The following is a 21,437-nucleotide window of genomic DNA, read 5'->3' as shown; positions in this document are numbered from 1 at the left end:
TTCAGGTACCCATTGATAGATGTCTCCAAGATGGCTAAGGACTGGGATGTGCCTAAGGAAGAGTGTAAGGGAGGAGTGGGCCTCCTGCTCGCATCCTCTTTGGAGCAGTTTGTGGCTAACCGTCTCTTTAGAGACGGGAGCCGTGTGCAAACTTGTGCTGCAAGAACAGCGAGGAAGTCTGAGGTGAGAAGGTGACAGCTAACACGATGTCCCCAAGGCCCTCTCAGCTCTCAAAGCCTTTGCCGCGCTCACCACATCAAACATCCTTTACAAGTAACCTCAGGGCCGCTGCAGAAGTGCAGCGGGGCTTTGAGTTTGGAAAGTGCTTCCATGTCCTCAGAAGTACTTTGTTCAGTAAGGTGAAAGGCTGCCGTGTAAGGTAGACCCACCCTGGGACCTATCTGTTGAACTGCAGTCTCACACCTGGGTAATTTGAAAAGAACTGGCAGAGCCACAGCTGTCTTCAATCCAGGCAGGTCACTCTGTCCCACGCCTTTCTAATGCATGTGCTTACAGAGGCTGTGCTGGCCCCTCCACAGCTGAGCAGGAAGGACCAGAGGGTGGCTGGGGTGGGTGCTAGCAGGACGACCAAGGCAGGTACATCACCTCACCCCAGGATGAGACGCCACCTCTCCACAGCACTGGCCTTGGAAACTGCCCTGTTCTAACTCAGCCAGGTCCCACCCCAAAGGCCCCTGCTTTAAACAGAAGCAGGGTACAACCAAAGGGAAAGCATGCTCATCTGCATGCAATACTTATTTTTTGATCTGTTTTAGAGATGTTCGGGCAACCAACTCCGACAGCGGCCAGGGGACACCAATGGAGCCTAGGGAAAGTAGCAGAAGCCCTGGGTGTGACCTTAACAACAGGCTTGAATGCACAGCACAAGTCACTTGCCCTACCAGGAGGCTGAAGGCAGTTCTGCCCAGGCTGTGTGGATTCTGACTCCTAAGCACGAAGGAGGGGCCTAGCTGGGGCTCACCAGACGCAGCTGTAGGTAGCTTGAGGCCCTCTGTCTCTTTAGGCTTCTAAGGCAAGTCTCTTGTTGCCACCTGGAGGGGGCAGAGCCCCATGGCCCACTGGTGGTTCCTTCTTTATGGCCATCTGTCCAGCTCTTCTACTTCTCTGGAGATGCCAAGGACCAAGTGCCAGGTCAAGGGCTCCACAGAGCATCTATTCCCCACACAGCACACTGCCTGTCTGCATCTGGTAGGGCAGGGCTATGCTTCCTCCACGGAGCCTAGAAGTACAGCCCTGAAAAACATGTCAGCCACCCATCTATTTATCCGTGTCGGGAAGCGGAGTGTCCGCTGTGTTCCACGCAGAGTGCTGGGGCTACTTTGAAAACCAAGACACGGTCTATACTCACAAGTTAAAATAAGTTAAAGCACATGCTACAAGTATTACCACCAGCCTCAGGAAAAATGTCACCATCTTGGCAAGCAGGTATTAGAGGCTGGGGAAGGGCCCTCAGGAAGCAGTCAAACTAGGCTGAGGTCAATGAGGGACAAAAGAGTGTTTCATATGAAGACCCCCTAACCAAGGAAGGCCAGACAAGGGACCTGCAGGCATCGTGCTGTGTCTGAGATGGTGCTAGACAGAAGAACCCTCCTGTAGATAGAAGTGCAGGGATTACAAAAGGTAAAGCAAAGACCTAGGTGATTAATGAGAGAAAGAACAACATTATGGCTTAAATACATCTGCCTTCCCCCCAAAAGGCTCATGTGACATGGTGAGATTGGTATTTTGAGTGGCTCTGTACACTTTGGATGGGGGGACCTAGGTGAATGAAATGGGTCCCTGGGGGAAGGGGGTGTCCTTGGGGGGTTATATCATGTCCCTGGGTCCAGAGAAGGAGACAAGAGTACAAGGGCTCTCAGAACAGTCACACAGAGAAACCACCGATTTGAGCCGGGAGGAGAGGCCAGCATCAGTGTCACAGGAAGGACAGAGGGAGCAGAGTGGGGGCCACAGGCTCCAGAAAGACCAAAAACTACATTTCCCAGGTCCCCAGAGGTGGCCTAGGTTCTGCTAGGACTGAGTGCGCATGTGAAGCCTGATGGTGGAAATGAGTCACACCTGGGCAAGCTAGGCATTCTTGGCATGCCTGGGGGTCCCGGGGGAACTGCAATGGTAGCATTTCTATGGGAGAGGCCCCGGGGGTGTGGCATGTGTCCACCCTCGCTGCACTGCCTCCCACTGGGCTATTCTTGGTGCCTCGGCTGCTTCTGTTTTTTCCTGGAGAGTCTGTGAGGTCATGCATGCTTCCCACAACCCTGACCATGAAAGGGATTCTGGTATTTGCAGCTCAGGACACTGAGTGTCAATGGCTACCCTGTACAGTCTTGGGCTACAGAGCCACTGTAGGACATGGTACATGGTGTCCTGAAGTAAGTAGGTAAGACCCTGAGTTTCTAACATAAAGACCTGGAAAAAAGGAGCTATTAAAATACTAATGGAAAATTTTTCTGAAATGGTATATGCAGGCAACTATGGAGTGGTTAGGAAGTCCGTGTGGATACTGGAGAGATAGCTCAATAGCTAAAAACACACGGCTCTTGCGAAGAACCTAAGCTTGCGCCACCCCAAGGCTCTGCTATGCTAGCTCCCAACTACTGTAAGGCCAGCTCCAGGGGTCTGATGCCTCCGGCCTCTGCAGGCACCTACACCCATATGCAACCCCCATACATAATTACAAATAAGTTGAAAGGAAAGAAAATTCTATTTTAAAAGTCCTGTCACGCATGGGGAAAGAGATGACATGTCGTGTGCTGTGAACAAACATTCCCTCCCAGAAATATTGGACACTCCAAAAGAGCCAGTGGTTTCATACATAGGCTCTAGACCTGAGATCGAATACTTACAAGTCCCTTTCCAATACTAGAGGAGGAGGCAGGCAGCCAGCATGTGCCTGTAACAGTCCCTTTTCCCTCTTCTCGCAGACCTCAGGTTAAAAGACAAAAAATACTCAGATGGGGAGATTATTTTTCATTTAAGATTCCACCCACGGCAGGCTTGGTGGCATATACCTGTCATTCTCATTACATGGGAGCATTATGAATTTGAGACCAGCCTAGGCAATTCAGAATGGCCTTATCTTAAAATAAAAATGAATAAATAATCAAGGCTGCAGTTGTGGCCTCTGTGATAGAGAACTTGCCAATCGTGCGTTAGGCCCTGGGTTCACCTTCAGTATGGTGTGTGTGTGTGTGTGTGTGTGTGTGTGTGTACGTATGTGTGTGTGTGTGTGTGTTCAGGGGGATCTGCCCACAACTACCTTGGAGTTACTCTTGGAGACTTTAATGCCATAGGGAAAATGAGCTATCCTCACGGCCCCCTGAAAACTATCATCCAACAACTTGGCCACCAAAGTGCCAGGAAGTGACTCCTGGGCAACACCCACAAATACCATAAATTCTTGAACCCACATGTCCAGTCCTAAAGGGGAGGCTGAGCTGTCCTGGCAGTGAACACAGGCATATGCAGCCCCACTACCCTCTGTCCTCACTCTCCTTAGCTGAGGTTGCTTAGTCCAACCAAGTCACAACCTCAAGTAAAATGGCAACATGAACACCAACTGGCACAGTTCTCTGTCTGAATTCTCTCAGTTCCTTCTGGGATCCACTTGCCCTAAGTGGGTGACTACTTAAGACTCAACTGTTTATAAACTGTTTTGTTTGATGGTTAGGTTGATGTCTAGTTTCTATGAGAAAACAAGACATGTTTGTGGTCATGCCCCCTGCCTTGAATAGTGCCTGTTCAAGGCACTCTCTAGATTCCTAGAACAGGAATGAATCCTGCTCTACAGTAGTGGGACTTGAAAGTCTATACAGGGCATGAGTAGAGATGGGAAAGAACATGGAGAGGTGGGTGGAGCCACATAGTTTCCACGGCAAATGATTCTGATGAAGATTCGGGGGCAGTAAAGTATTCCTCATTAAGGCTTTGTGCACACTGGAGGCTACAAAAGACTGAAAACAAAAACAGTGGAAAACGGATGCAAGACCTCCTCTAATGCTGATCTAACAATCTGTCACCATTGCTCAACTAAGACCAAAATCAGTTTTCACTTCAGGTAAAAACACCAAGCACAAAGTTTTAGGGCCATAGCAGGAGGTGAGGCAGCGTGAGCCACAGGAATGGGAGGTGAGGTAGGGTGAGCCATGGGAATGGGAGATGAGGCAGGGTAAGCCATGGGAATGGAAGGTGAGGCGGGTGAGCCACGGGAATGGGAGGTGAGGCGGGGTGAGCCATGGGAATGGGAGGTGAGGTGGGTGAGCCACAGGAATGGGAGATGAGGCAGGGTGAGCCACGGGAATGGGAGGTGGAGCTGAGGAGGTACCTTGCTGCAAGAGAAGACAGAGAACACATCCAAGAAGAGAAAGCTACCTATCTGAGAGACACTTGACCTGCAGAGGAAGTTCAAGTACATGCAGAGGAACTGCTCAGCTTCCTGTTTTTAGGATCTGCTTGTGAGAGCCAGAACTCTACAGGACTACCCCTTTGCTGCTGTGTGTGCCTGCAATTAACAATCTGGAAGAATCAGGCCCATGAGGCCTTTTCCTCACCTTAAGCACAAAGGAACATGGGTCCCAGAAAACAGCACGGAGTTCTGGGGCTGATATACAAGCCCACCCTACCCCGCACAACCATGGCCACCCTGGATACAGAGCAGGAAGGACAGATTATCTGACCTCTGAAGGCTTCCACCGTTGAACTCCTATGACAGATGGGGCTGTGCCACAGGAAGAATATCTGGGGCAAAAAGGGGCATGTTCCACAGTGGGAATGTGTTATATAACATCAATGTTTATTAATAAATACTTTGTACTATACAGACATGCCTATTTTCTTAGATATGTTTATTGATATAGCTTTATTATTTGAGCACAGCTATTTCCTATTAATGAAAGAATTGTAGCTATCAGTGGATAATTACAGCAAATGGACAAGTATTTGTAAACAGGATGCAGGCTTATTAAACTGTCAAGAGCGCAGAGCACCCCCGGCCACTTGAGTGCAGTATTTGGCATCATGCTCAGAGTTTCTCCAGGACTTGGTTTCCTTGACTCTAAACCTTGAAGAAGTTGTGGACCCAAATCTGCTCATGTCTAAGATGTAGAAGCTCTACCTATGTCTCCATTCAATGCCACAGGCAGAACAGTCAGATCCACAAGTGGCCTAAGAGGCAGGCCTTCCTAGCATCAGGGACATCATGCTTGGACAGATGCTGTCTCTAGCACCAGCTGCCTGCCAGCTTGTATTTCCCTGAGGTATCTAAAAATGTAGAAGGCCACATGGAGACACAGTGAGACGGTCTGCATTATCTCCATTCAGACATTCTTGTGAGAAGTATAAATCTTTGCACTTCTCTACACTGGCTCTCCATTTTAGCTGTCAGAAAAATGGGGTCCTGACTAGTGGGCCCCACTTACCTCTCAGCATGCCGGGTGCATGCTGGGAACCTTGAGTCCGCAAGCTCCTGTGAGCCTCAGTTGCCCTCTAGAAGGCAGACGGCACCAAAGTTCCATATCCTGGAAAGATTTCCACAACGTGGAACTCAAGTGGCCTGTCCGCATGGGAGGGGAAAACCTTCAAGAAGGTGGGAGCCATATAACTGGTTCCCCACCCCCTCTCTTGTCTGGGACTGCTGCTCTCACAGATATTATCTATAAAATGGTACAGCAGTAAGGGGTAACCACATATGGAAATTAACCCTTTGAGAAGGAGCTTAATGTGAACACTTTAAAGGTGAAATGTACGGCCAAATTATCTTACAGAAGCCAGAGAAGGCGGTAGTCACCCCATTGGAACATCTTCAGCATCTATTAGAAATGGTGACTAGTTTTGTATGTAAACTGATGTGTCTTCTTCTCCATAGAGCAGATGCAGGAGGATGAGTTCTCCTGCATTCCCAGGACAAGGGCATGTAGTAAGTAGTGTGCAAAAGAAAAAACAAAAACAAAAAACAAAAACAAAAACAACAACCAACCAGCCAGCGGAGCAGGGGAAAGAATGCATTAACCAGAAGGGTCAGCAATGGCGTCCAGAGAAGAGGCTGCTCCACAGTACCCTCTCAGGTCATGGCCAGAAGAGGCTGAGCCTGCGTAGATACAGATCTCCTCAGGGCTGGGGAAGAGGCAGGGCCGCTCTGGGCTTTGCTGTTTTCCCCTCTGATACAGCCACAGCTGTGGCCGTGGCAGGTTAGACAGGTTAAAGAAAACGTCTCTGGGACATCCTCCAGCCCCATAGCTGTCCTGTATGGGTTATAAACCAGCCCCATGGAGGCACCACATGGTCTGTAATCCTCCCAAGTTATAAGATCTGCTAGGACTTTTTTTTTTTTTTTTTTTAAGAACACCTACTTTGCAAGGTTGTTCTAAGGGTGTTGAATAAGGGGCCAACACTTGGTGTGTTCTCTAAAGCACACACGTAACCAGCAGCTGCTCTTGTGGAACTCACATGGACAAAGAACGAGTTGAGTGGGTCAGGCCATGAATGACCTGTCCACAGTGCACAGGGGAGAAAAAGTCGGCAGGTGAGCCTGAGGACAGCGTGTGGGGACAGCGCAGGGAAGACAGTCACAGAACAGCACCTGGACCACATCCTCAGGAGTTGTGGTCTATGGCGCCTGTGGTCACCATGACTACAGAGCAGCTTCAGCCATTGTGAACAGAGTCTAGAGTCTGTGCCAGAGAAGTACCTGACACCTGCTGCATGGCGCCCTACCCAAGCTACCAGCAGCGCTATGCTGACAGATGCTGGAGACAGTATGGTGGGGATTCGTCTAGACACAGCAGAGGAGACCAGAGAGGCTGCAGGTGGTAAGGAAGGAGTGAGGTCTGCCACCCCCTAGGATTTCTTCCCGCTCAGAGTTGGGGGCGAGGCGGGTTGGTTGATCCACAGACAGGAACCTGGCATGCCCCCAATTATGTACATTTGCACCTGGTGCCACTTGGCTGTGACATGTTTGCCCTATGGTGGCAGCTCCAGCTCTCCTGTCAGTCTCCAGCTGAAGCCAAGACAGACACAGGGTACAGTACAGTCACAAGATGTGGTCCTTACCTGACCTACCTGTTTCCAATAGTCAGAGAGACCCAATAGCATATGGTGGATCTTATTATTTTTCTTGGTTTATAGTATTGGACAAATGACAAAACACACATTTAGAAAGCAGGGGATGGGCAAGCTTACACACACACACACACACACACACACACACACACACAAAACCAAGTAAGTTTTCTGGCTGAAAAGAAAGTAGAACACACACACCCCCCCAAATCAGACACTGAATTTATAACATCAGATCTAGGCAAACTCATGAACAGAAAAAGGCAAGTCCCACTGTGCACACTGGCGCCTGAGCTTTTCGCCCAGAGAATGGTAAAGCATGCATGCATATACATACCCGACTTGGGTGCTGTCTCGATACGGCAGCACGGAAAATATACTACAGAGGGATCTTCTGCCACTGACAAGGACTATTCTACAAAGTAAAAACAAAAAACAAAAAAACAAACAACTAACTAAATGCAAAGACTCCAAATTAAGAAAAAAAAAGAAACCAACTTAAAATAAGTTCTAGAGCAAATTAAGCATTCATGGTATTCACAGCAGCATGTGTGCACTCCCGCCTCCTCCTCCTCCAGAAGGCATTCTGCTCTTCTTGCAAAACCTGAGCCTCGGGGCAGCAGACGTTCGCTGCTTCTCTCACCCAAATATTAACATGTGTGAGACCAGCCATTTGTGAGAGGTGCTGGCTGGGCTGTGGGCTGTACGTACAAGCCAGAGCAGACCACCCTGGATCTTGGATGGCCGTGCAGGCCAAGCGGCCAACACCACATCAAGAACTGACTTCTGCCCTGCAGGAAAGGATGCCGGGGCAGCAATGCCTAGATCCATGAGCCAGAAGGATGTTGGGACCATTACCATTGTTAGCTCTTCATACTCTGGTAACATGCTAGGTTCTGAGAATAGACTAGGGAACAATTATATAATCAGTCTTAGCGGCCATCCCTGCTATAAAGAATCTACTGGGAACAGTTCTACACGATGTTCTTATGCAATCAAAGCCACTTGAAAAAACATTAAAAACAGAAAACAAAACCCCTCTCCAAAGTACTTATCCTGCTGTCTGAGAGTGACTTTTGCCAAAGGGAATTGGTGGTGGAAAAAAAAAAAAAGAAATGAGTGAAGTGGAAGACATTAAAAACCATTCCTCTTGGCTTGAGGTCAACATAGTTCACACATGGAGATTATTTACTTTTCAAATTTCCTTCAACATTACAGTGTCACAGGCCGGGAAAACACCACAACTGAATGCATCATCAGCGACTGGGGATCTTAACCTTGTTTTGAAACTCTGAGATTAAGGTGCCCACAGCCCTGGGATGGAGTCTGGTGCCTGGCATGGTAAGCCAGGCCACACGATAGGCCCTGACTCTCAGCGTCAGTGACAGTATTTTCCCAGGTGCCTTATCATGTCTGCATGCTAAAGTACTTGCACTGTTCCACCTATTGAAAAAAAAGCTAGTTTTATCCCGTGTCTGAAACATGCTACTTCTTCAGCCTGTGATGTCCTGCTCAGGCACACTTGGCAAACTCTGACTGAGTCTTTGAAACCTAGCTTGGAAGTCAGCCCTCCAGGTAAGTGGGTGTGAACTGGTGGGAACAGACCCCTGGTCCCGAGTCTCCTCTTCTAGAGGACAAGGCTAAGGAGTCATCACTGGGCTGTTCCTTTACAGATGTGCACCCTCTACCCTGAGACACAGTCTGGACTCGGGGAGAGACCCAGGGCTTTCGCTATCTAGGCGCCCCATAGTGGGTCCTATTCACAGGGACAAACGGGGCCAAGGATGATTCCCAGCTTCTGATATCAGCTTTATCACCTTATCTCACTCTTCTGAGCCTCGATTTCCCCATCTAAAAAAGGTGCCGAATTGGGCCAAGAAGCACACACCTGTTTTCTCGGTACTTGAAGGCAGAGGCAGGAGGATCAGGCATTCAAGTCCAGCCTTGGCTACGCAACGAGTCTGAAACCAGTCTGGGCTACATGGCATCTGTTTGAAGAAACAAAATTAGAAGTGAGAGAATTAATGAATGAATAAATGAATGAGGTAAAATGAATGGTGATCTTATTGGGAAGCTGGAAGAGAAAATGAATTCATTCTAGAAGAATCCCTGGGCTGTTGCCCAGCAGATATAACACATGAAATAAGAATGATTTTCAGTGTAGACTAGCTTCTTGGTTGGAGCTGTCTTAGCAACAGACTACTTGTGTTCAGAACCTCCCCAGACCTCAGTGCTGCTGAGAGGCCAAAGGGCAATGCTGGGGACCGCTGAAGGAGCAAACGTATGGCCCGAACGATGACGTGACACACAGAGAGCATTAGCCATCAATGTCCCATCCTGAGTGAGCCTTCAAGGCCTGAAGGGCCTGAGTCAAATATAACAGGATCCTATCTGCCCAGAGACAGAGTTTCCGACGTGTGTGTGTGTGTGTGTGTGTGTGTGTGTGTGTGTGTAAATTTACTTACACAGACACATAATGGCTTGAAAGACTTGATTATGTGCTAGGTCATAAATACTGTAGCAATAAGGTACAAGCTATGAAGGACTCGTAGAAGGTGACTCATCAGAAGGTGTGGAAGCCCACACATTTGAACCTGACCTCTTTCTTCCTGCAAATTCATCTCTCTAACTTACTAGAAAGACCTGCCTGCAGGTGCTTATCCATGGGCTTACCCATGAGCTTCCTGGATACCAACAAGCCTGCCTTTACCCACATGTTCCACAGTAGCTTTCTAGTCTGGCCTGCAGGTCACCTTGATGGATCACAACTTCCACCATCATCAGAGCTGCAGGAGCCACAAAGGCTCCACAGTCTGCTCTGCTTAGCCAGGACCTTTCCGGATGGATGGAGGTCCTCCCTGTCCCCACTGCCTCTGTTACCCTCCTTGTTCCTCTTGCCATACCCTGAGCATCAATGTCCCTGAAATATGGAGGAAAGAGGGTGTTGACCGAACCCCACCTCCTGACTGTTGCTGTGTCTCTCTCACTACGCAGTTTCTCTTTCCCACACACCAAATGTGTTTGGACATCTTTAATAGAGCAAGAAAATGAGAGACTGTCAATGCCAAGAGCAACCCAAGCCTCCTCCAGCACTTCAGCCACAAAGGCGCCTGTCAGTAAATGGGCCAGACTGTTCTACAAACTGTGGGTGCGCTCTGGGTGGTCCTTACTATTAGGATGAGGCCATGTTGACACCATGGATCCCATTCAGAAACTTGTGCTACTGTATTCCGTGAGCCAAGTTTAGCAACCAGGAACATGGACTGCTTCCCAACAACCCCACTAGGGTGGTTTTCCCCTCGGCCAGTCTTGAGGACAAAGAGAGAGGGAGGGAGGGAAGTAGGAGCCCTGCGTCTTTTGAGTTCTTTTCTGCCATTTCTGGGCTCAGCCTTCCCATGGATTTCTGATCTTGACAGGGGCCAGAGAAGAAGCCATGCATGGTGGATTCATGACAACATCACCAATGATGCCACTGGAACTTCCGGGAACAAGTCTTCCATATTTCCTGGAGTAGATCTGGCTTACAGGGCGTGCAGAAGAGGCAGGCAGCAACAACTGTAGGAGAAGACTTCTTCCTACACAGGCAGCTGTTAGGCCGGTCCTGCTTAGAACCAGAAGGACTCATGGGAGTTCACAGCTTTGCTGTGCTCAAAGGAGCCATCTATCACAGCGGAGATGCCTCAGAAGAAAATCTAATTTGTTTGCTTCCTTCAAGGGCATCTGCTGTTCCTCAGAAAATTAAATCGGGCGCTGGTAGTCATGAGCAGCATAAGACAACCATGCACTGTTTGCAAAGGGCTGTCGAAACTGACCGCATCCATGTCCTCGCCTCCGCACGCAAACGCTACGTTTGCACAGCGCACAGAAAGCGCATACCACCTTCCCCACTGGTGCCATCTAACACTTCACTGAAGCCAGGGATGACCAGACAGCTTTCCAAAAGAGATGAGGACATCAAAAGTGGCATTAGCTCCAAGGAGAGGGACCTGTGAGGAACCAAAAGTTGCATTTTCATGCAAACATCTGCCAGAGAAAACCATAGTTAAGGAAAAAGGTCCCTGGGGCTGGGGCTCAGAGCTCGCCCAACAGCCCAACAGACCCGAGTTTCTTGTCCACAGAGGACCATCTCTGTGCTCTTGGGGAGGTGGAGCCACTCAGGGAATCTTGCAGCTTGTAAGTACAAATGTTTCACGGACACACTTTTTCACAGAATCTGCTTTCGCACCCTCAGTCCAGCGATGGCGACCTTGTATAACACCATCTAGGGTCTTCCTGTGCTCTGTTGAAACTAAAAGCCCATCTTCTTGTTCCATTTCTTGCCCCCGAGGACTCTGTTGGTCTTGAGAAGTTTCATCTTTATTCCATAATAGCAGAAATATCCCACAAGGATATTTAAAATGAGCAAACGGTTTAAGGGGGTAAAAGAAACAATAACGCACTTGTAACGACGGGGCAGTTCAGGGACATCTAAGCACAGTCCAGGGTCCACAGCAAGAACTGGACATGTGTAGAAACATATGTTCCAAACGCACTCTTTCCACACCTGAGAAGCGAAATCACTGACTCTGATGGCTCCCTGGGCCAATCCCAGCTGCCACCCCTGTGGATACAGCTTTGGGTGGCAGTGCGGATTTTAGGGTGGAATGAAAGGTTAAAGTGGGACGAGATCAGGACATGATGTCTTTACAAGAAGACTGATCTGTACGCACCTAGATACACACAGAGGAAGAGATCATGTGACTATGAGACAGAGATGGGAGTGATGCTGCTAGGGGCCAAGAAGCCTCCGGCTGCTGCCAGCCACTGATGATGAAGGAGGGAAGGGTTAGTTCTCCCTAGAGCCTTCGGGGAGAGCATGGCTCTGCAAGCCAAGACTCCAGGGATGACAGAAGCCTTGTTTTAGCCACCTAGCTCTGGGTGCTTTGTAAGGCAGCCCAGAAAATGGATACAGCCGGAATTTGGTTGTATTCTTTCTGCACATGCATACTATGCTTGTTGTACCCAGAGGACACAAAGCATTGAGGAGTGACATCAGGGGTCAAAAGACCAGCGCAGTATCTGGAAACCGCACGCTTCCCAGCCCTGCTTACGCCACCTTTCCCACGCCGGCTCCTTCCTCTTCTTAAAAAGCTCAATTAAGAGCACGAAGAAGAAAGACTTGAGTCCCTGAGCCTGAAGCTGCCGATTACATAATGAGTGTTGAATGAAAACTGCAACAACAAAAAGAAAATGTTCTTGTACGCCCTATCTACACACTCCCTATTTACACACTCGTCAGCCACTGGGAGGCGAGTCCCTCCTTCGGAATATCCCAGGCCCCCTACCCCGGTTGGATGGTCTGCATCTGAGTACAATGGCAAAGCAGAAATCTGTGGGGCTTCCAAGAACATTCTTCACAAAGGATGTTCCCTTCCACCCAGAACTGGGATAGAGACTGTCTCTGAGGGGAATTGGCAGGAGAGAGAAGTCCTGAGAAAAGGGCGCTGGAACCCAGCCTGTGGCAGGCAGAGCTAGCCTGGTGTAAGCTTTTGGTACCTGGGTCAGGCTCTAGAGAGGTGCAGGATTCTAAGCAGGCAAGAATAATGAATCTGGATGAAAGATTCGTAATGTTGAGCTTCAGGGACCTCAGGAACCCAGGGGCTGAAAGCCAGCTGGTCCATTGAGTGGACTGGCTCACCGAAGACCTGGGCTAAGTAGCTCACCGCTTCCAGACTGCCCCACCCCATGCTCCTAATAACTCCTGCCACAGCCCAGGCCCTTATTACATGCTAGGGAGCTGAAGCTTATCTTGCCATTTAATTAGGTCTCCCCATCTAATTAGGGGGGGCAGGAGATTTCTGAAAAACAAGCTACGCAATCCTCTGTCCTCTCCCCCAGTCCACCCCTCCACAGAGACCTTCTAAGCACACCTTCATGGGCAGACATTTCACTAAGCACTGGGGATCTGATACAAGAAGTGCCCTATCCCTGCAAAGTTCACTGTTAGGTGGGAGACAGGCTGGCACATTGACTGACACATAACACAGAGGCAGCATTCTGTGACAGGCAAGCAGTTGAGCATAGGGAGGGACAGCCACACCAGACTGAAGGTAAGGCCTAAGGGGAAGGGTAGGTACAATCAGTTTACAACTAAAACGTCTGCCTAGTGGAGGGAGTGGCCCGAGTGGAGGAGAAGAAGACAAAGAGTTTAAAAAAGAGAGAGATTAAGATCAACCAACGCCGCCCTCTGCCCTCCACTACCTGACTCATCCTGCCTTCCACTTACGGCACACTTGGCTGGAAGGCTGCCCTCACCCACACCGCGCTGGACATGCCAACACTCAGTTATGGATGCCCGAGTCTGCTTCTGCCCCCTGTACGTATGGTTTCTGGTTATACTTGCCCAGAAAGGACTACAAAAATAAACTGTAATCTCAGCATTTTGGAGGCTGGGACAGAAAGATCATTTTGAGTTCTAATCCATATGACCTCAGTTTACCCAATTACACAGGCAATGACTTCATTTCCAAATGAGGTATGGGGATTAGGCTGCTAGCATCCGAATAGGGGGCCCACACACCAGGATTAGAGGAGTTAGGCCTAGAAGTTAAAACCTTCCTAGGAAGGCTGCAGAGCTTCCAGAACAGCACTGGAGCCTCAGTGAGTGTGGCTCTGGCCTGAAGCTGCTGGCCGGAAGTAATTATCTTTTTCCTCCAAAGCAATTTCACTGGCCAGCAGCAAGGTGGAGCTTCCCCCACCAGGCCATCCAGACACCAAGCAGAGAACGAATATACGATCCTGGCACCCCAAAGGGTGAAGGGGGAGATTCTGAGTTTGGAGTCAGCCTGGGTTGCACAAACTTACTGTCCTAGTGGAAGGAGGTAGAGAAGGGCCAAGCGCAAACAACAAACACGATCCCCTGCGGGAAGAGCTGGTCCAGATGGAACTGATTCCCAACTCTAACCCTTTCCTCTGCCTTTTCTTACTTCCTATAAATTTCTAGCTGAAAAGAGCAACCAGGAAGGACCTGCAGGCCAAAGACAGACACACAGACAGCACACTCACTCACACCCTCTCACTTATACTCACATATACAGTCACACTCACACACACTCACATACACAGTCACACTTAGTCACACACACATACACAGTCACACTTAGTCACACACACTCACATACCCAGTCACACTCACTCACACACACTCACACACACTCATACTCACATACAGTCACACTCACACAAGCCACACTCAGTCTCACACATACAGTCACACTCACTCACACACTCATACTCACATACAGTCACACTCACTCACATACACAGTCATATTTACCCACACGCACTTATACACTCACACACATTCATACACACACACACACACACACACACACACACACACACACTCATACATACACCACAGGGAAGGCTAGCGTGGCTTCTGTGCTGTTTTTTATAGACGGGTTTTGCTTGTTTGGGGATGGGTCATGTTGCCCAAGCTGTCCTCAAACGACCCCCCTCCTCCTGCTACGTCACCCTGGCAAGTATACATGCATTTCTGTGTCAGGCCTTCTGAACTTTTTTGTGTGTTTAGGAGTTTTAAAGACAAGTTGGTGGGGTGTAGGGCATGATCTTCTTCCTGCCTTAAGTCAGTCATTCAAGCAATGGGATTGCAGGCATTTTGTCCTCACCACGTTCAGGGGACTTATATGCTTTTTTTTTTTTTTTTAAATTATTGTAAGCCTGGTGCATGTGGAGTTGTTTTGTTTGTTTGTTTGTTTGTTTGTTTGTTGTTTTTTCTGAGACAGGGTTTCTCTGTGTAGCCCTGGCTGTCCTGCATGTGGAGTGGATTCCGTAGCTGCCTGCATTCTGGCCACAGCCTGTCAGCAAGTGTCCTCCCTCCCTCACTAGCCCTGGAGGTAGGACGCAGGGAAACAGCACCCCGGACTTCACTTTCACTGAAGATGCCTGAGGACACCACGCACAGGCCCCATAGGACAGTGAGACACTGTCTACTCATGAACACTAAACTCTGAGAAGAGCTAAGTGGAATAAACCTGCACGCGCTCTTGTTTCACCAAGAAGGGTGACAGCGCCTGTCTTCTTTGAGGTGGTTTGATGGATCGAGTGTAGTTTTTGAAATGTGCCATTTCCTCTAACTCCAACTGTATTAGTCTGAGGGGTTGCGGGTGAAGAGGTTGCAAGCCAGCTCTTCATGTCCTTCTGACCCCGCTGCCCCTTTCCCTCTAAATGCTTCTGGTCCAAAAGAAGAAGTCACAGTGTCGTCATCTCGGCTCCATTCTTCCTGTCAGCTTACTTTAAGAAGCTGACAAAAGGAACTGAAATCCTGTGTGTCTTTTTTTCCTGCGAGTCCACACTTCAGAGAGAAGACGACAGCTTCATTCCTTACCCCTCCCATCTAGAGGCCTTTAAATCGCTTTGGCAGTTCCTGCCACAGGAGGCAGCAGCTCCTAACGTATTCACCAGGAAATGACTCTCGGCAGTCCTGAGGTGACACTTTCAGGGCTTGTAGAAGCTATCCCAGGAACCAGGTAGGCGTTCACAGCCAGCCAGCCAGCTCAGTGTTTATGAGTCTCAAGGGCTTTGAGTACCAGAGGGAAGCTCTCCAGTTTCCTAATAGAACTGCCAGTGAGAACTGTCATGTCAGCCATTGTCCACCATTGTCTGCCATTGTCCACCATTGTCTGCCTCCAGTTTTCATGTTCAGCATGGGGTGCCTGTCACTCTGATGGCTCAGGTCCACCTGCCCAGCAATGAGCTCTCAAGGAGGCCCCCGGTAGCCTTGCTCCCAGGAGGCTCTGTGAGCACCTGTTACCCCAATGTATCTATGCCTGATGGCCAACTTATGTTCAGCTTTCTCCCCTTGGTGCACAGTAGACTCTTGGTGAAGACTGGAACTAGCGATGATTGGAGGCTCCTCTTGGCAACCACCCAGCCCAGGGTGTTCAGGTACCACCAGGGTGGCAGCTGACCAATGCTCTCCACAAAGACTGCCACCATGTCTGTGGATGGCTTTTTACAACCTTGAGTCATTTTTAAACTTTGCATCAAAGTGAATTTTAAAGAGACCATCTGCATCCACTCTGTAGTTTTCTACAAAAGTTCCCCTAAGTGTTCCACAATGCTTTGTCCTTTGCTTGTGGTTGGCCTGAGTGACTGTACCCACCCACCCACCTCCAAAACCCCACACCTGTCTCTGCTCAGTACCTGTGGTACCAGCTCTGTAACTGTTCAGACACTCCCAGTTGCTCGGGGTTCAGCCTCTCTTCCTATTTCCTTTCTCACTCTGTCCTACCTCACTGTCTTTCCTGAAGTTCCTCAAATACACCTTGAATGTTCGGTCCTCCATCTTCCCAGAGCGTCACAGGGCTGGTTCCCTTACAGCCTTCATGCCTGTACTGCGGGGCTTCTGCAGGCCATCAGTGTTAACTCCATGTTCTCTTGCTCACTACTCTGAGGCTTCAGCTTTTCTACCCTGTTATCTCCTGTATGAACCAACTCATTCATCATCTGTCTCTCTCAGTCTCTGACTCTTGGAAGCAGGTCTGTTGTTTTGTTCATGGATGCATTCTACAAGACCCATAATAGAACAGGTGCCAGTAGGATGTGCTGAAGGGACTATACACATTCACCACTGCATGCCATGCAGTCAATAAGCTGGATGTGCTGAAGGGACTGACTGTACACATTCACCACTGCATGCCATGCAGTCAATAAGCTGCTAGCTAGAAAAAGGAAGTGAAAGACCAACACAATCACCTGGCTTTAAAACATATTTCATCTACTGAAGGGAGTGGTGTGAGGTGGAAAGCTCTACACTGTAAGACAGCATGTCGTGGGAGAGTGGGAAAAATCCCCACTGAACCCTCATTCCTTGTGTGTATGTGTATGTGTGTGTGTGCGCACGTGTGTGCGTGTGAGCACAGAATGTATATGCCAAGAACAGAGGATGTCAAATGTCATTAGCACTCTTGGCTTTATTCCCTTAAGGGATTAAGGGTATCTCACTGTACCAGAGGCCCTCTGTTTGAGTAGGTGCCAGTCACTGAGGTCTTTGGATGCCCTGTCTCTCCCCTCAACACTGGTTGTAGAGCTAGGAGCAACCATACATGAATTTTACATGGATCCTGGGGACTGGCTCAGGCTCTCACGTTTATTGTACAAGCACTCCTACTCCCATCTTTAAAAATGATTGAGGGAAAAAAAGTTGAAGTAAACACATAAGAACAAGATGATCAAAACGATGTTCAGAATAGACTAAGACCATGAAAAGGAAAACAAGCAGAATCCTACAACTGCACCTGGAATCCCAGCATGTGTGGCTTCTTCCAAGTAGCTGACCACTAAGGGGCCACGCTGCTGCAATCCCACCACCCTAAGTAGGACATGACATTCACCATGTGACTGTAATTGGGTACAAAAGCCATGTATGTCTCAGGGTTAGCTTTCCACCAGGGCAAGCTAACATTAGCTTAAGTCCACATCCTGGCCAGCTTAATGCTGGGAGAGCCTTTTTACATGACATCTCTGCAGTACTCTAACTGATGCTCAGTCTAAATCCCATTTATTCTTGATAAGTTTAATCTCAGTGAACCGGCCCAGCACTTCCGCCTGACGGTTCCCACCTGGACCAGACATCGGAGACCACACACCCCACATGCTATTCTACCCCAGTCCCCTTTGGATCAGCTCATAAAGCGTAGCCAGTGCGCAGTCTCAGGCTGTACCACCCTAGCCCTCTTTCCATTCTATCCACTGGGATCTGCTTAATGAAGAACAGCCTAACGTTTTGCTGAAATCAAGAAATGTAATGTGTACAGCAGTCTCTTAATTTACTAACCTAGTTATTCCATCAATGAGGAAATGAAGTTAATTTAACAAGACTTCTCCTCAGTGAACTCATGTGGATGGCTAGCAACCTCTCTTCTAAAGCCCACCCCCCCCCCATCTGTTCCTCATCTATGCCAGCAAGCAGCCCGAGGCTGGCTGGGTTGATAATTAAAATTCACCCTCTGCCACAGACTCCTTTTGACTTTAAGGCAGCGTTTGCCTGGAATTAGGCTTAGAACTTAAAGTCTTTGTGGTGTGCTGGCCATAGGTCACTTCATATTGCTAATTCTTTCCATCCCCAGGATCTAGTCCTGAAGATGCAACTCCATTTAAAATTCTGTGCAGTGTGAGTGAGCACCTACTGTGTGCCCGGCACACTGCTTTCCAGGTTTACTTGAAGAGGCTGTAAGTAGGTCAGCGATGACCTTCACTGACCTTGTGCCATCAACCCCGGCATGTTCATTATCCCTTCCTGTCTTCTGAGAATGGCTTTTAAAGCCCTGTCCCTATTGACAGTGCTTTATTTTAGCAAAATATATGTAAAATATAAAGCATGCCACTAGACAGTTTGTCAGTGCACCTTGGGGTGACGGGGTCCAGTTATCATGTGTGCACACATCACTATTTACAGCTTTACCATCACCCCAAACCCTGTGCCCTCTCCCTGGGACCCCCAATATACTCATCTGTTCTCCGTTTGTCTTGATTCGTTGCATATTTCATATAAATGTGGTTCTACAGCATCCGACCTTTGTGTCTGGCTCAGTGTTCACGCCACAGCTTCTCTTAAGGTTCACAGTGGCTATACCATGTGCCAATGCGGGTCCCCATCATGGCTGGATGGCGCCTGCCCTATGTGTATAACCATGATTGCTTTTCTACTCTTTCCTCTGGACTGGTTCTTTCCAGTTCTTGCTTACCATGAAGAAAGCTGTACTAGTGTACACATGCCTGTTGGATCCTTTTCAATTCCTCTAAGCATACACCTCGCCGTCTATCACAATTCCTTGGTGAGCTGCTGCTGTTTTGAGCAACTTCTGTTTGTTTCCCATGGCAAATAGACCATTTCACAGTCCCATCTATCGTGTGCAAGAGCTCCCGTTTTCCCCCTCCTCTTTCTCCTGCTTTTCTTCTTGGCCCGTGTGATATGTGTCCACCTGTAGAGGCCAGAGGCTATCTGTCTCAGTCGCTCCCCACCTTATCTTCTGAGCAGGGTTTCTCACTGAACCTGGAGCTCACTGAAATGGCTAGTGTGGCTGTGACCTGCTGTGGTGCGGGGCGGGGCGTGGACTGCTAGCTCCCACCGTTCTCAGGGTGAAGAGGATGAGCTCTACAATCAGAAAGACCTGGCTGTGTGTAACTCCGCCTCCTTCCTTTCACTGTCTGCTCTAACTGGGATTAACCAGTGCATGTTTCTCCTAGCACCCTTGGTAACTGTCGGTGGCTTAAAGCAACACAGATTTATTGTCTTTGATTCCAGCGGTCAGGACACCAAGGCAGTCTGCAGCTCTGCACAGAGCTGGTTTCCTCAGGAGACTCTGGGGAGAACTGGTTTGATGATCTTTTTTAGCTGCTTGACTTTTGGCCCATTTTTACCTCCAGAGCCAACCAAAGCAAACGAATGTCACATCTCATCATCCTGCTCCCCTCTTCCACCCTGAAAGACTCTTGATTGTAAAGGTCATCACCTCCACTTTGAAGGTGAGCTCAATAGCAGTGCCAAGCCTCCTGCGATGGAGCTGCCTGTGATGGAGCTGTGGAGGTAGGGGACAGACACCCTAGTGGCCAGACATTATTCTGCTTATCGCAAACAAAACAGTGATGGCTTCCATATAAAAATCATTCTTTGGGTTATTTTCTGCTTTTTTTGCAGTATTGGAGATAGACCCCCATGGCCATAGGTGTTAGGCAAGTGCTCTGGATCTAAGCTGCAGCGCCAACCCTGATGATTTGGAGTTTCTGAGTCTTTTTATTCCTTGAGTTCTAGATCTGATGACTACAACTCATTCAAAAGGTACCTATACTCTCGTGTTCAACAAATAATGGGGATTATTTTTTTTCCCCAGTGCGGGGCATTAAACTCAGGGCCTTGTATATGCTAGGCAAATGCTATACCAGTAAGCCATATTCCCAGCCTCTGTTCTTTGTGACAGAGACTCCTACGTAGCTCTCAGGCTAGCCTCCCTCCCAAAGGCTGAGATTACAGGCGTGCATCACTACATTCAGCTAGGTCTTACTATGTCGCCCTGGCTGGCCTGGAATTCAAAGAGATCCATTCACATGCCTCTGCCTCTTGGATGCTGGGATTAAGCTGTGCGCGTCCATTTCAGGTTACCTGTTGAGTTTGAGTTAATAAAACAAAATCCTCATCTCTTCAAGCCTGGCACTCAGAAAGCACTCAGTTCTGCCTTCTGATAGTTGCAGCTTTACCAACTCCTTGGCAACATAATACGTGCCACGAGAGTCCACACTTTAGTTTGGGACTCACCTTTTCTTCCTACTATAAACCAAAATGATCCCCTCTCCCCAGAGCTGAAGCACAAACTTGTCTCCTGCGTGATAGAGACGGAAAACAACAGGTCTCTCCACAGTTCACCCACCTTCCCAGGACAAGTACCTGTGGGGTCAGGGGAGGGCACATGGCGTCCTCCCCTCTTGGAGGCTGGCCTGTGGTCTGTGTCAGGGGACAGTTGCACAGTGGCAGGAAGAGGCTCAGCTGTTTTCCTCACACAAAACCCTCTCACAGAATTCCAATGTGAACCCATCATAGTAGCCTCATGCTTCTATCCAAGGCGCTTTGTGTCACAGAGGGACGCTGTTCCTCCGCAGACACTAGGATGCTGCAAACTATGAGAGCAGTCCAGGTTCCACGCTTGTTTGTGTGCCTGCTTTGTTTTCTGATGTTACAATACTGGCTCCATTACATACATGTCTCAGTTTTGGGGTGCCTTTCTCTCATTTCTATTTCAGAATTATGTTTCAAACTTATTCCTCACTTAGTCTTATGGGCAAGGGCCCAGGTTGGCACTGTAGACTGAGAAACTAGGGCGTGCACTCACGGGAGGTCACCAGGAGGTCTGGGAATGTGTGCAGCAGTGAGCAGGTGCACTGCCATGCTGAAACAGGGATCAATGTTGCTCACCACCATGCAGATCCCTCCCTCAAAGCACATGACTAGAGATTGCTCAACCCAGTCAGTTTCCCTCTCCTACCTCAGAAATCCAGTTTTCTTCCTACATGCCTTTCCAGTTTTGTTTCACACAAGGACAATCTCCCCGCCCCCCCCGCCCCCCCCACTGCTAAATCCCAGGGAGGAAGAGAACCTGGCGGCCTTTTCCTGTGCTCACCTAGGCAGGCAGAGCAAGCACTCCTACACTGTGGTTCTTACAGCTCTGATGTTCACCGCCACCACCCATCTCAGATCTTCAGGGAAGCAGAGTCTCCTGATACTGGCTCATCACTCACTATCAGAACTTCTGATCCTGCAGCCTCCCTGGACTGTAAGTGTTACTACAGTTCCTAGGTAGGGTGCA

The 21,437-nt window shown here is 48.9% G+C and overlaps 1 protein-coding gene across 3 annotated transcripts in view; it reads right to left on the bottom strand.

The window, feature by feature from the left end:
- The window catches only part of Cables1 (Cdk5 and Abl enzyme substrate 1), a 106,813-nt gene that overhangs the window by 34,319 nt on the left and 51,057 nt on the right, over positions 1-21,437 (bottom strand). Inside the window, exon 4 of one of the 3 annotated variants that reach the window (XM_031364966.1) lies at positions 7,412-7,489. The exons of 1 other annotated variant lie outside the window; for it this stretch is intronic. In XM_031364966.1, coding sequence (XP_031220826.1) covers positions 7,412-7,489 — 78 coding nt within the window. The remainder of the gene's footprint in view (positions 1-7,411; positions 7,490-21,437) is intronic. One more of the 3 variants, XM_031364968.1, reaches the window with a different exon arrangement.

The sequence above is a fragment of the Mastomys coucha genome, unplaced genomic scaffold (assembly GCF_008632895.1).
Source record: "Mastomys coucha isolate ucsf_1 unplaced genomic scaffold, UCSF_Mcou_1 pScaffold13, whole genome shotgun sequence".
Classification (NCBI taxonomy): domain Eukaryota; kingdom Metazoa; phylum Chordata; class Mammalia; order Rodentia; family Muridae; genus Mastomys; species Mastomys coucha.
Note: the sequence above shows the minus strand (reverse complement) of the source record. Positions and strands in the feature narration are given on the sequence as shown.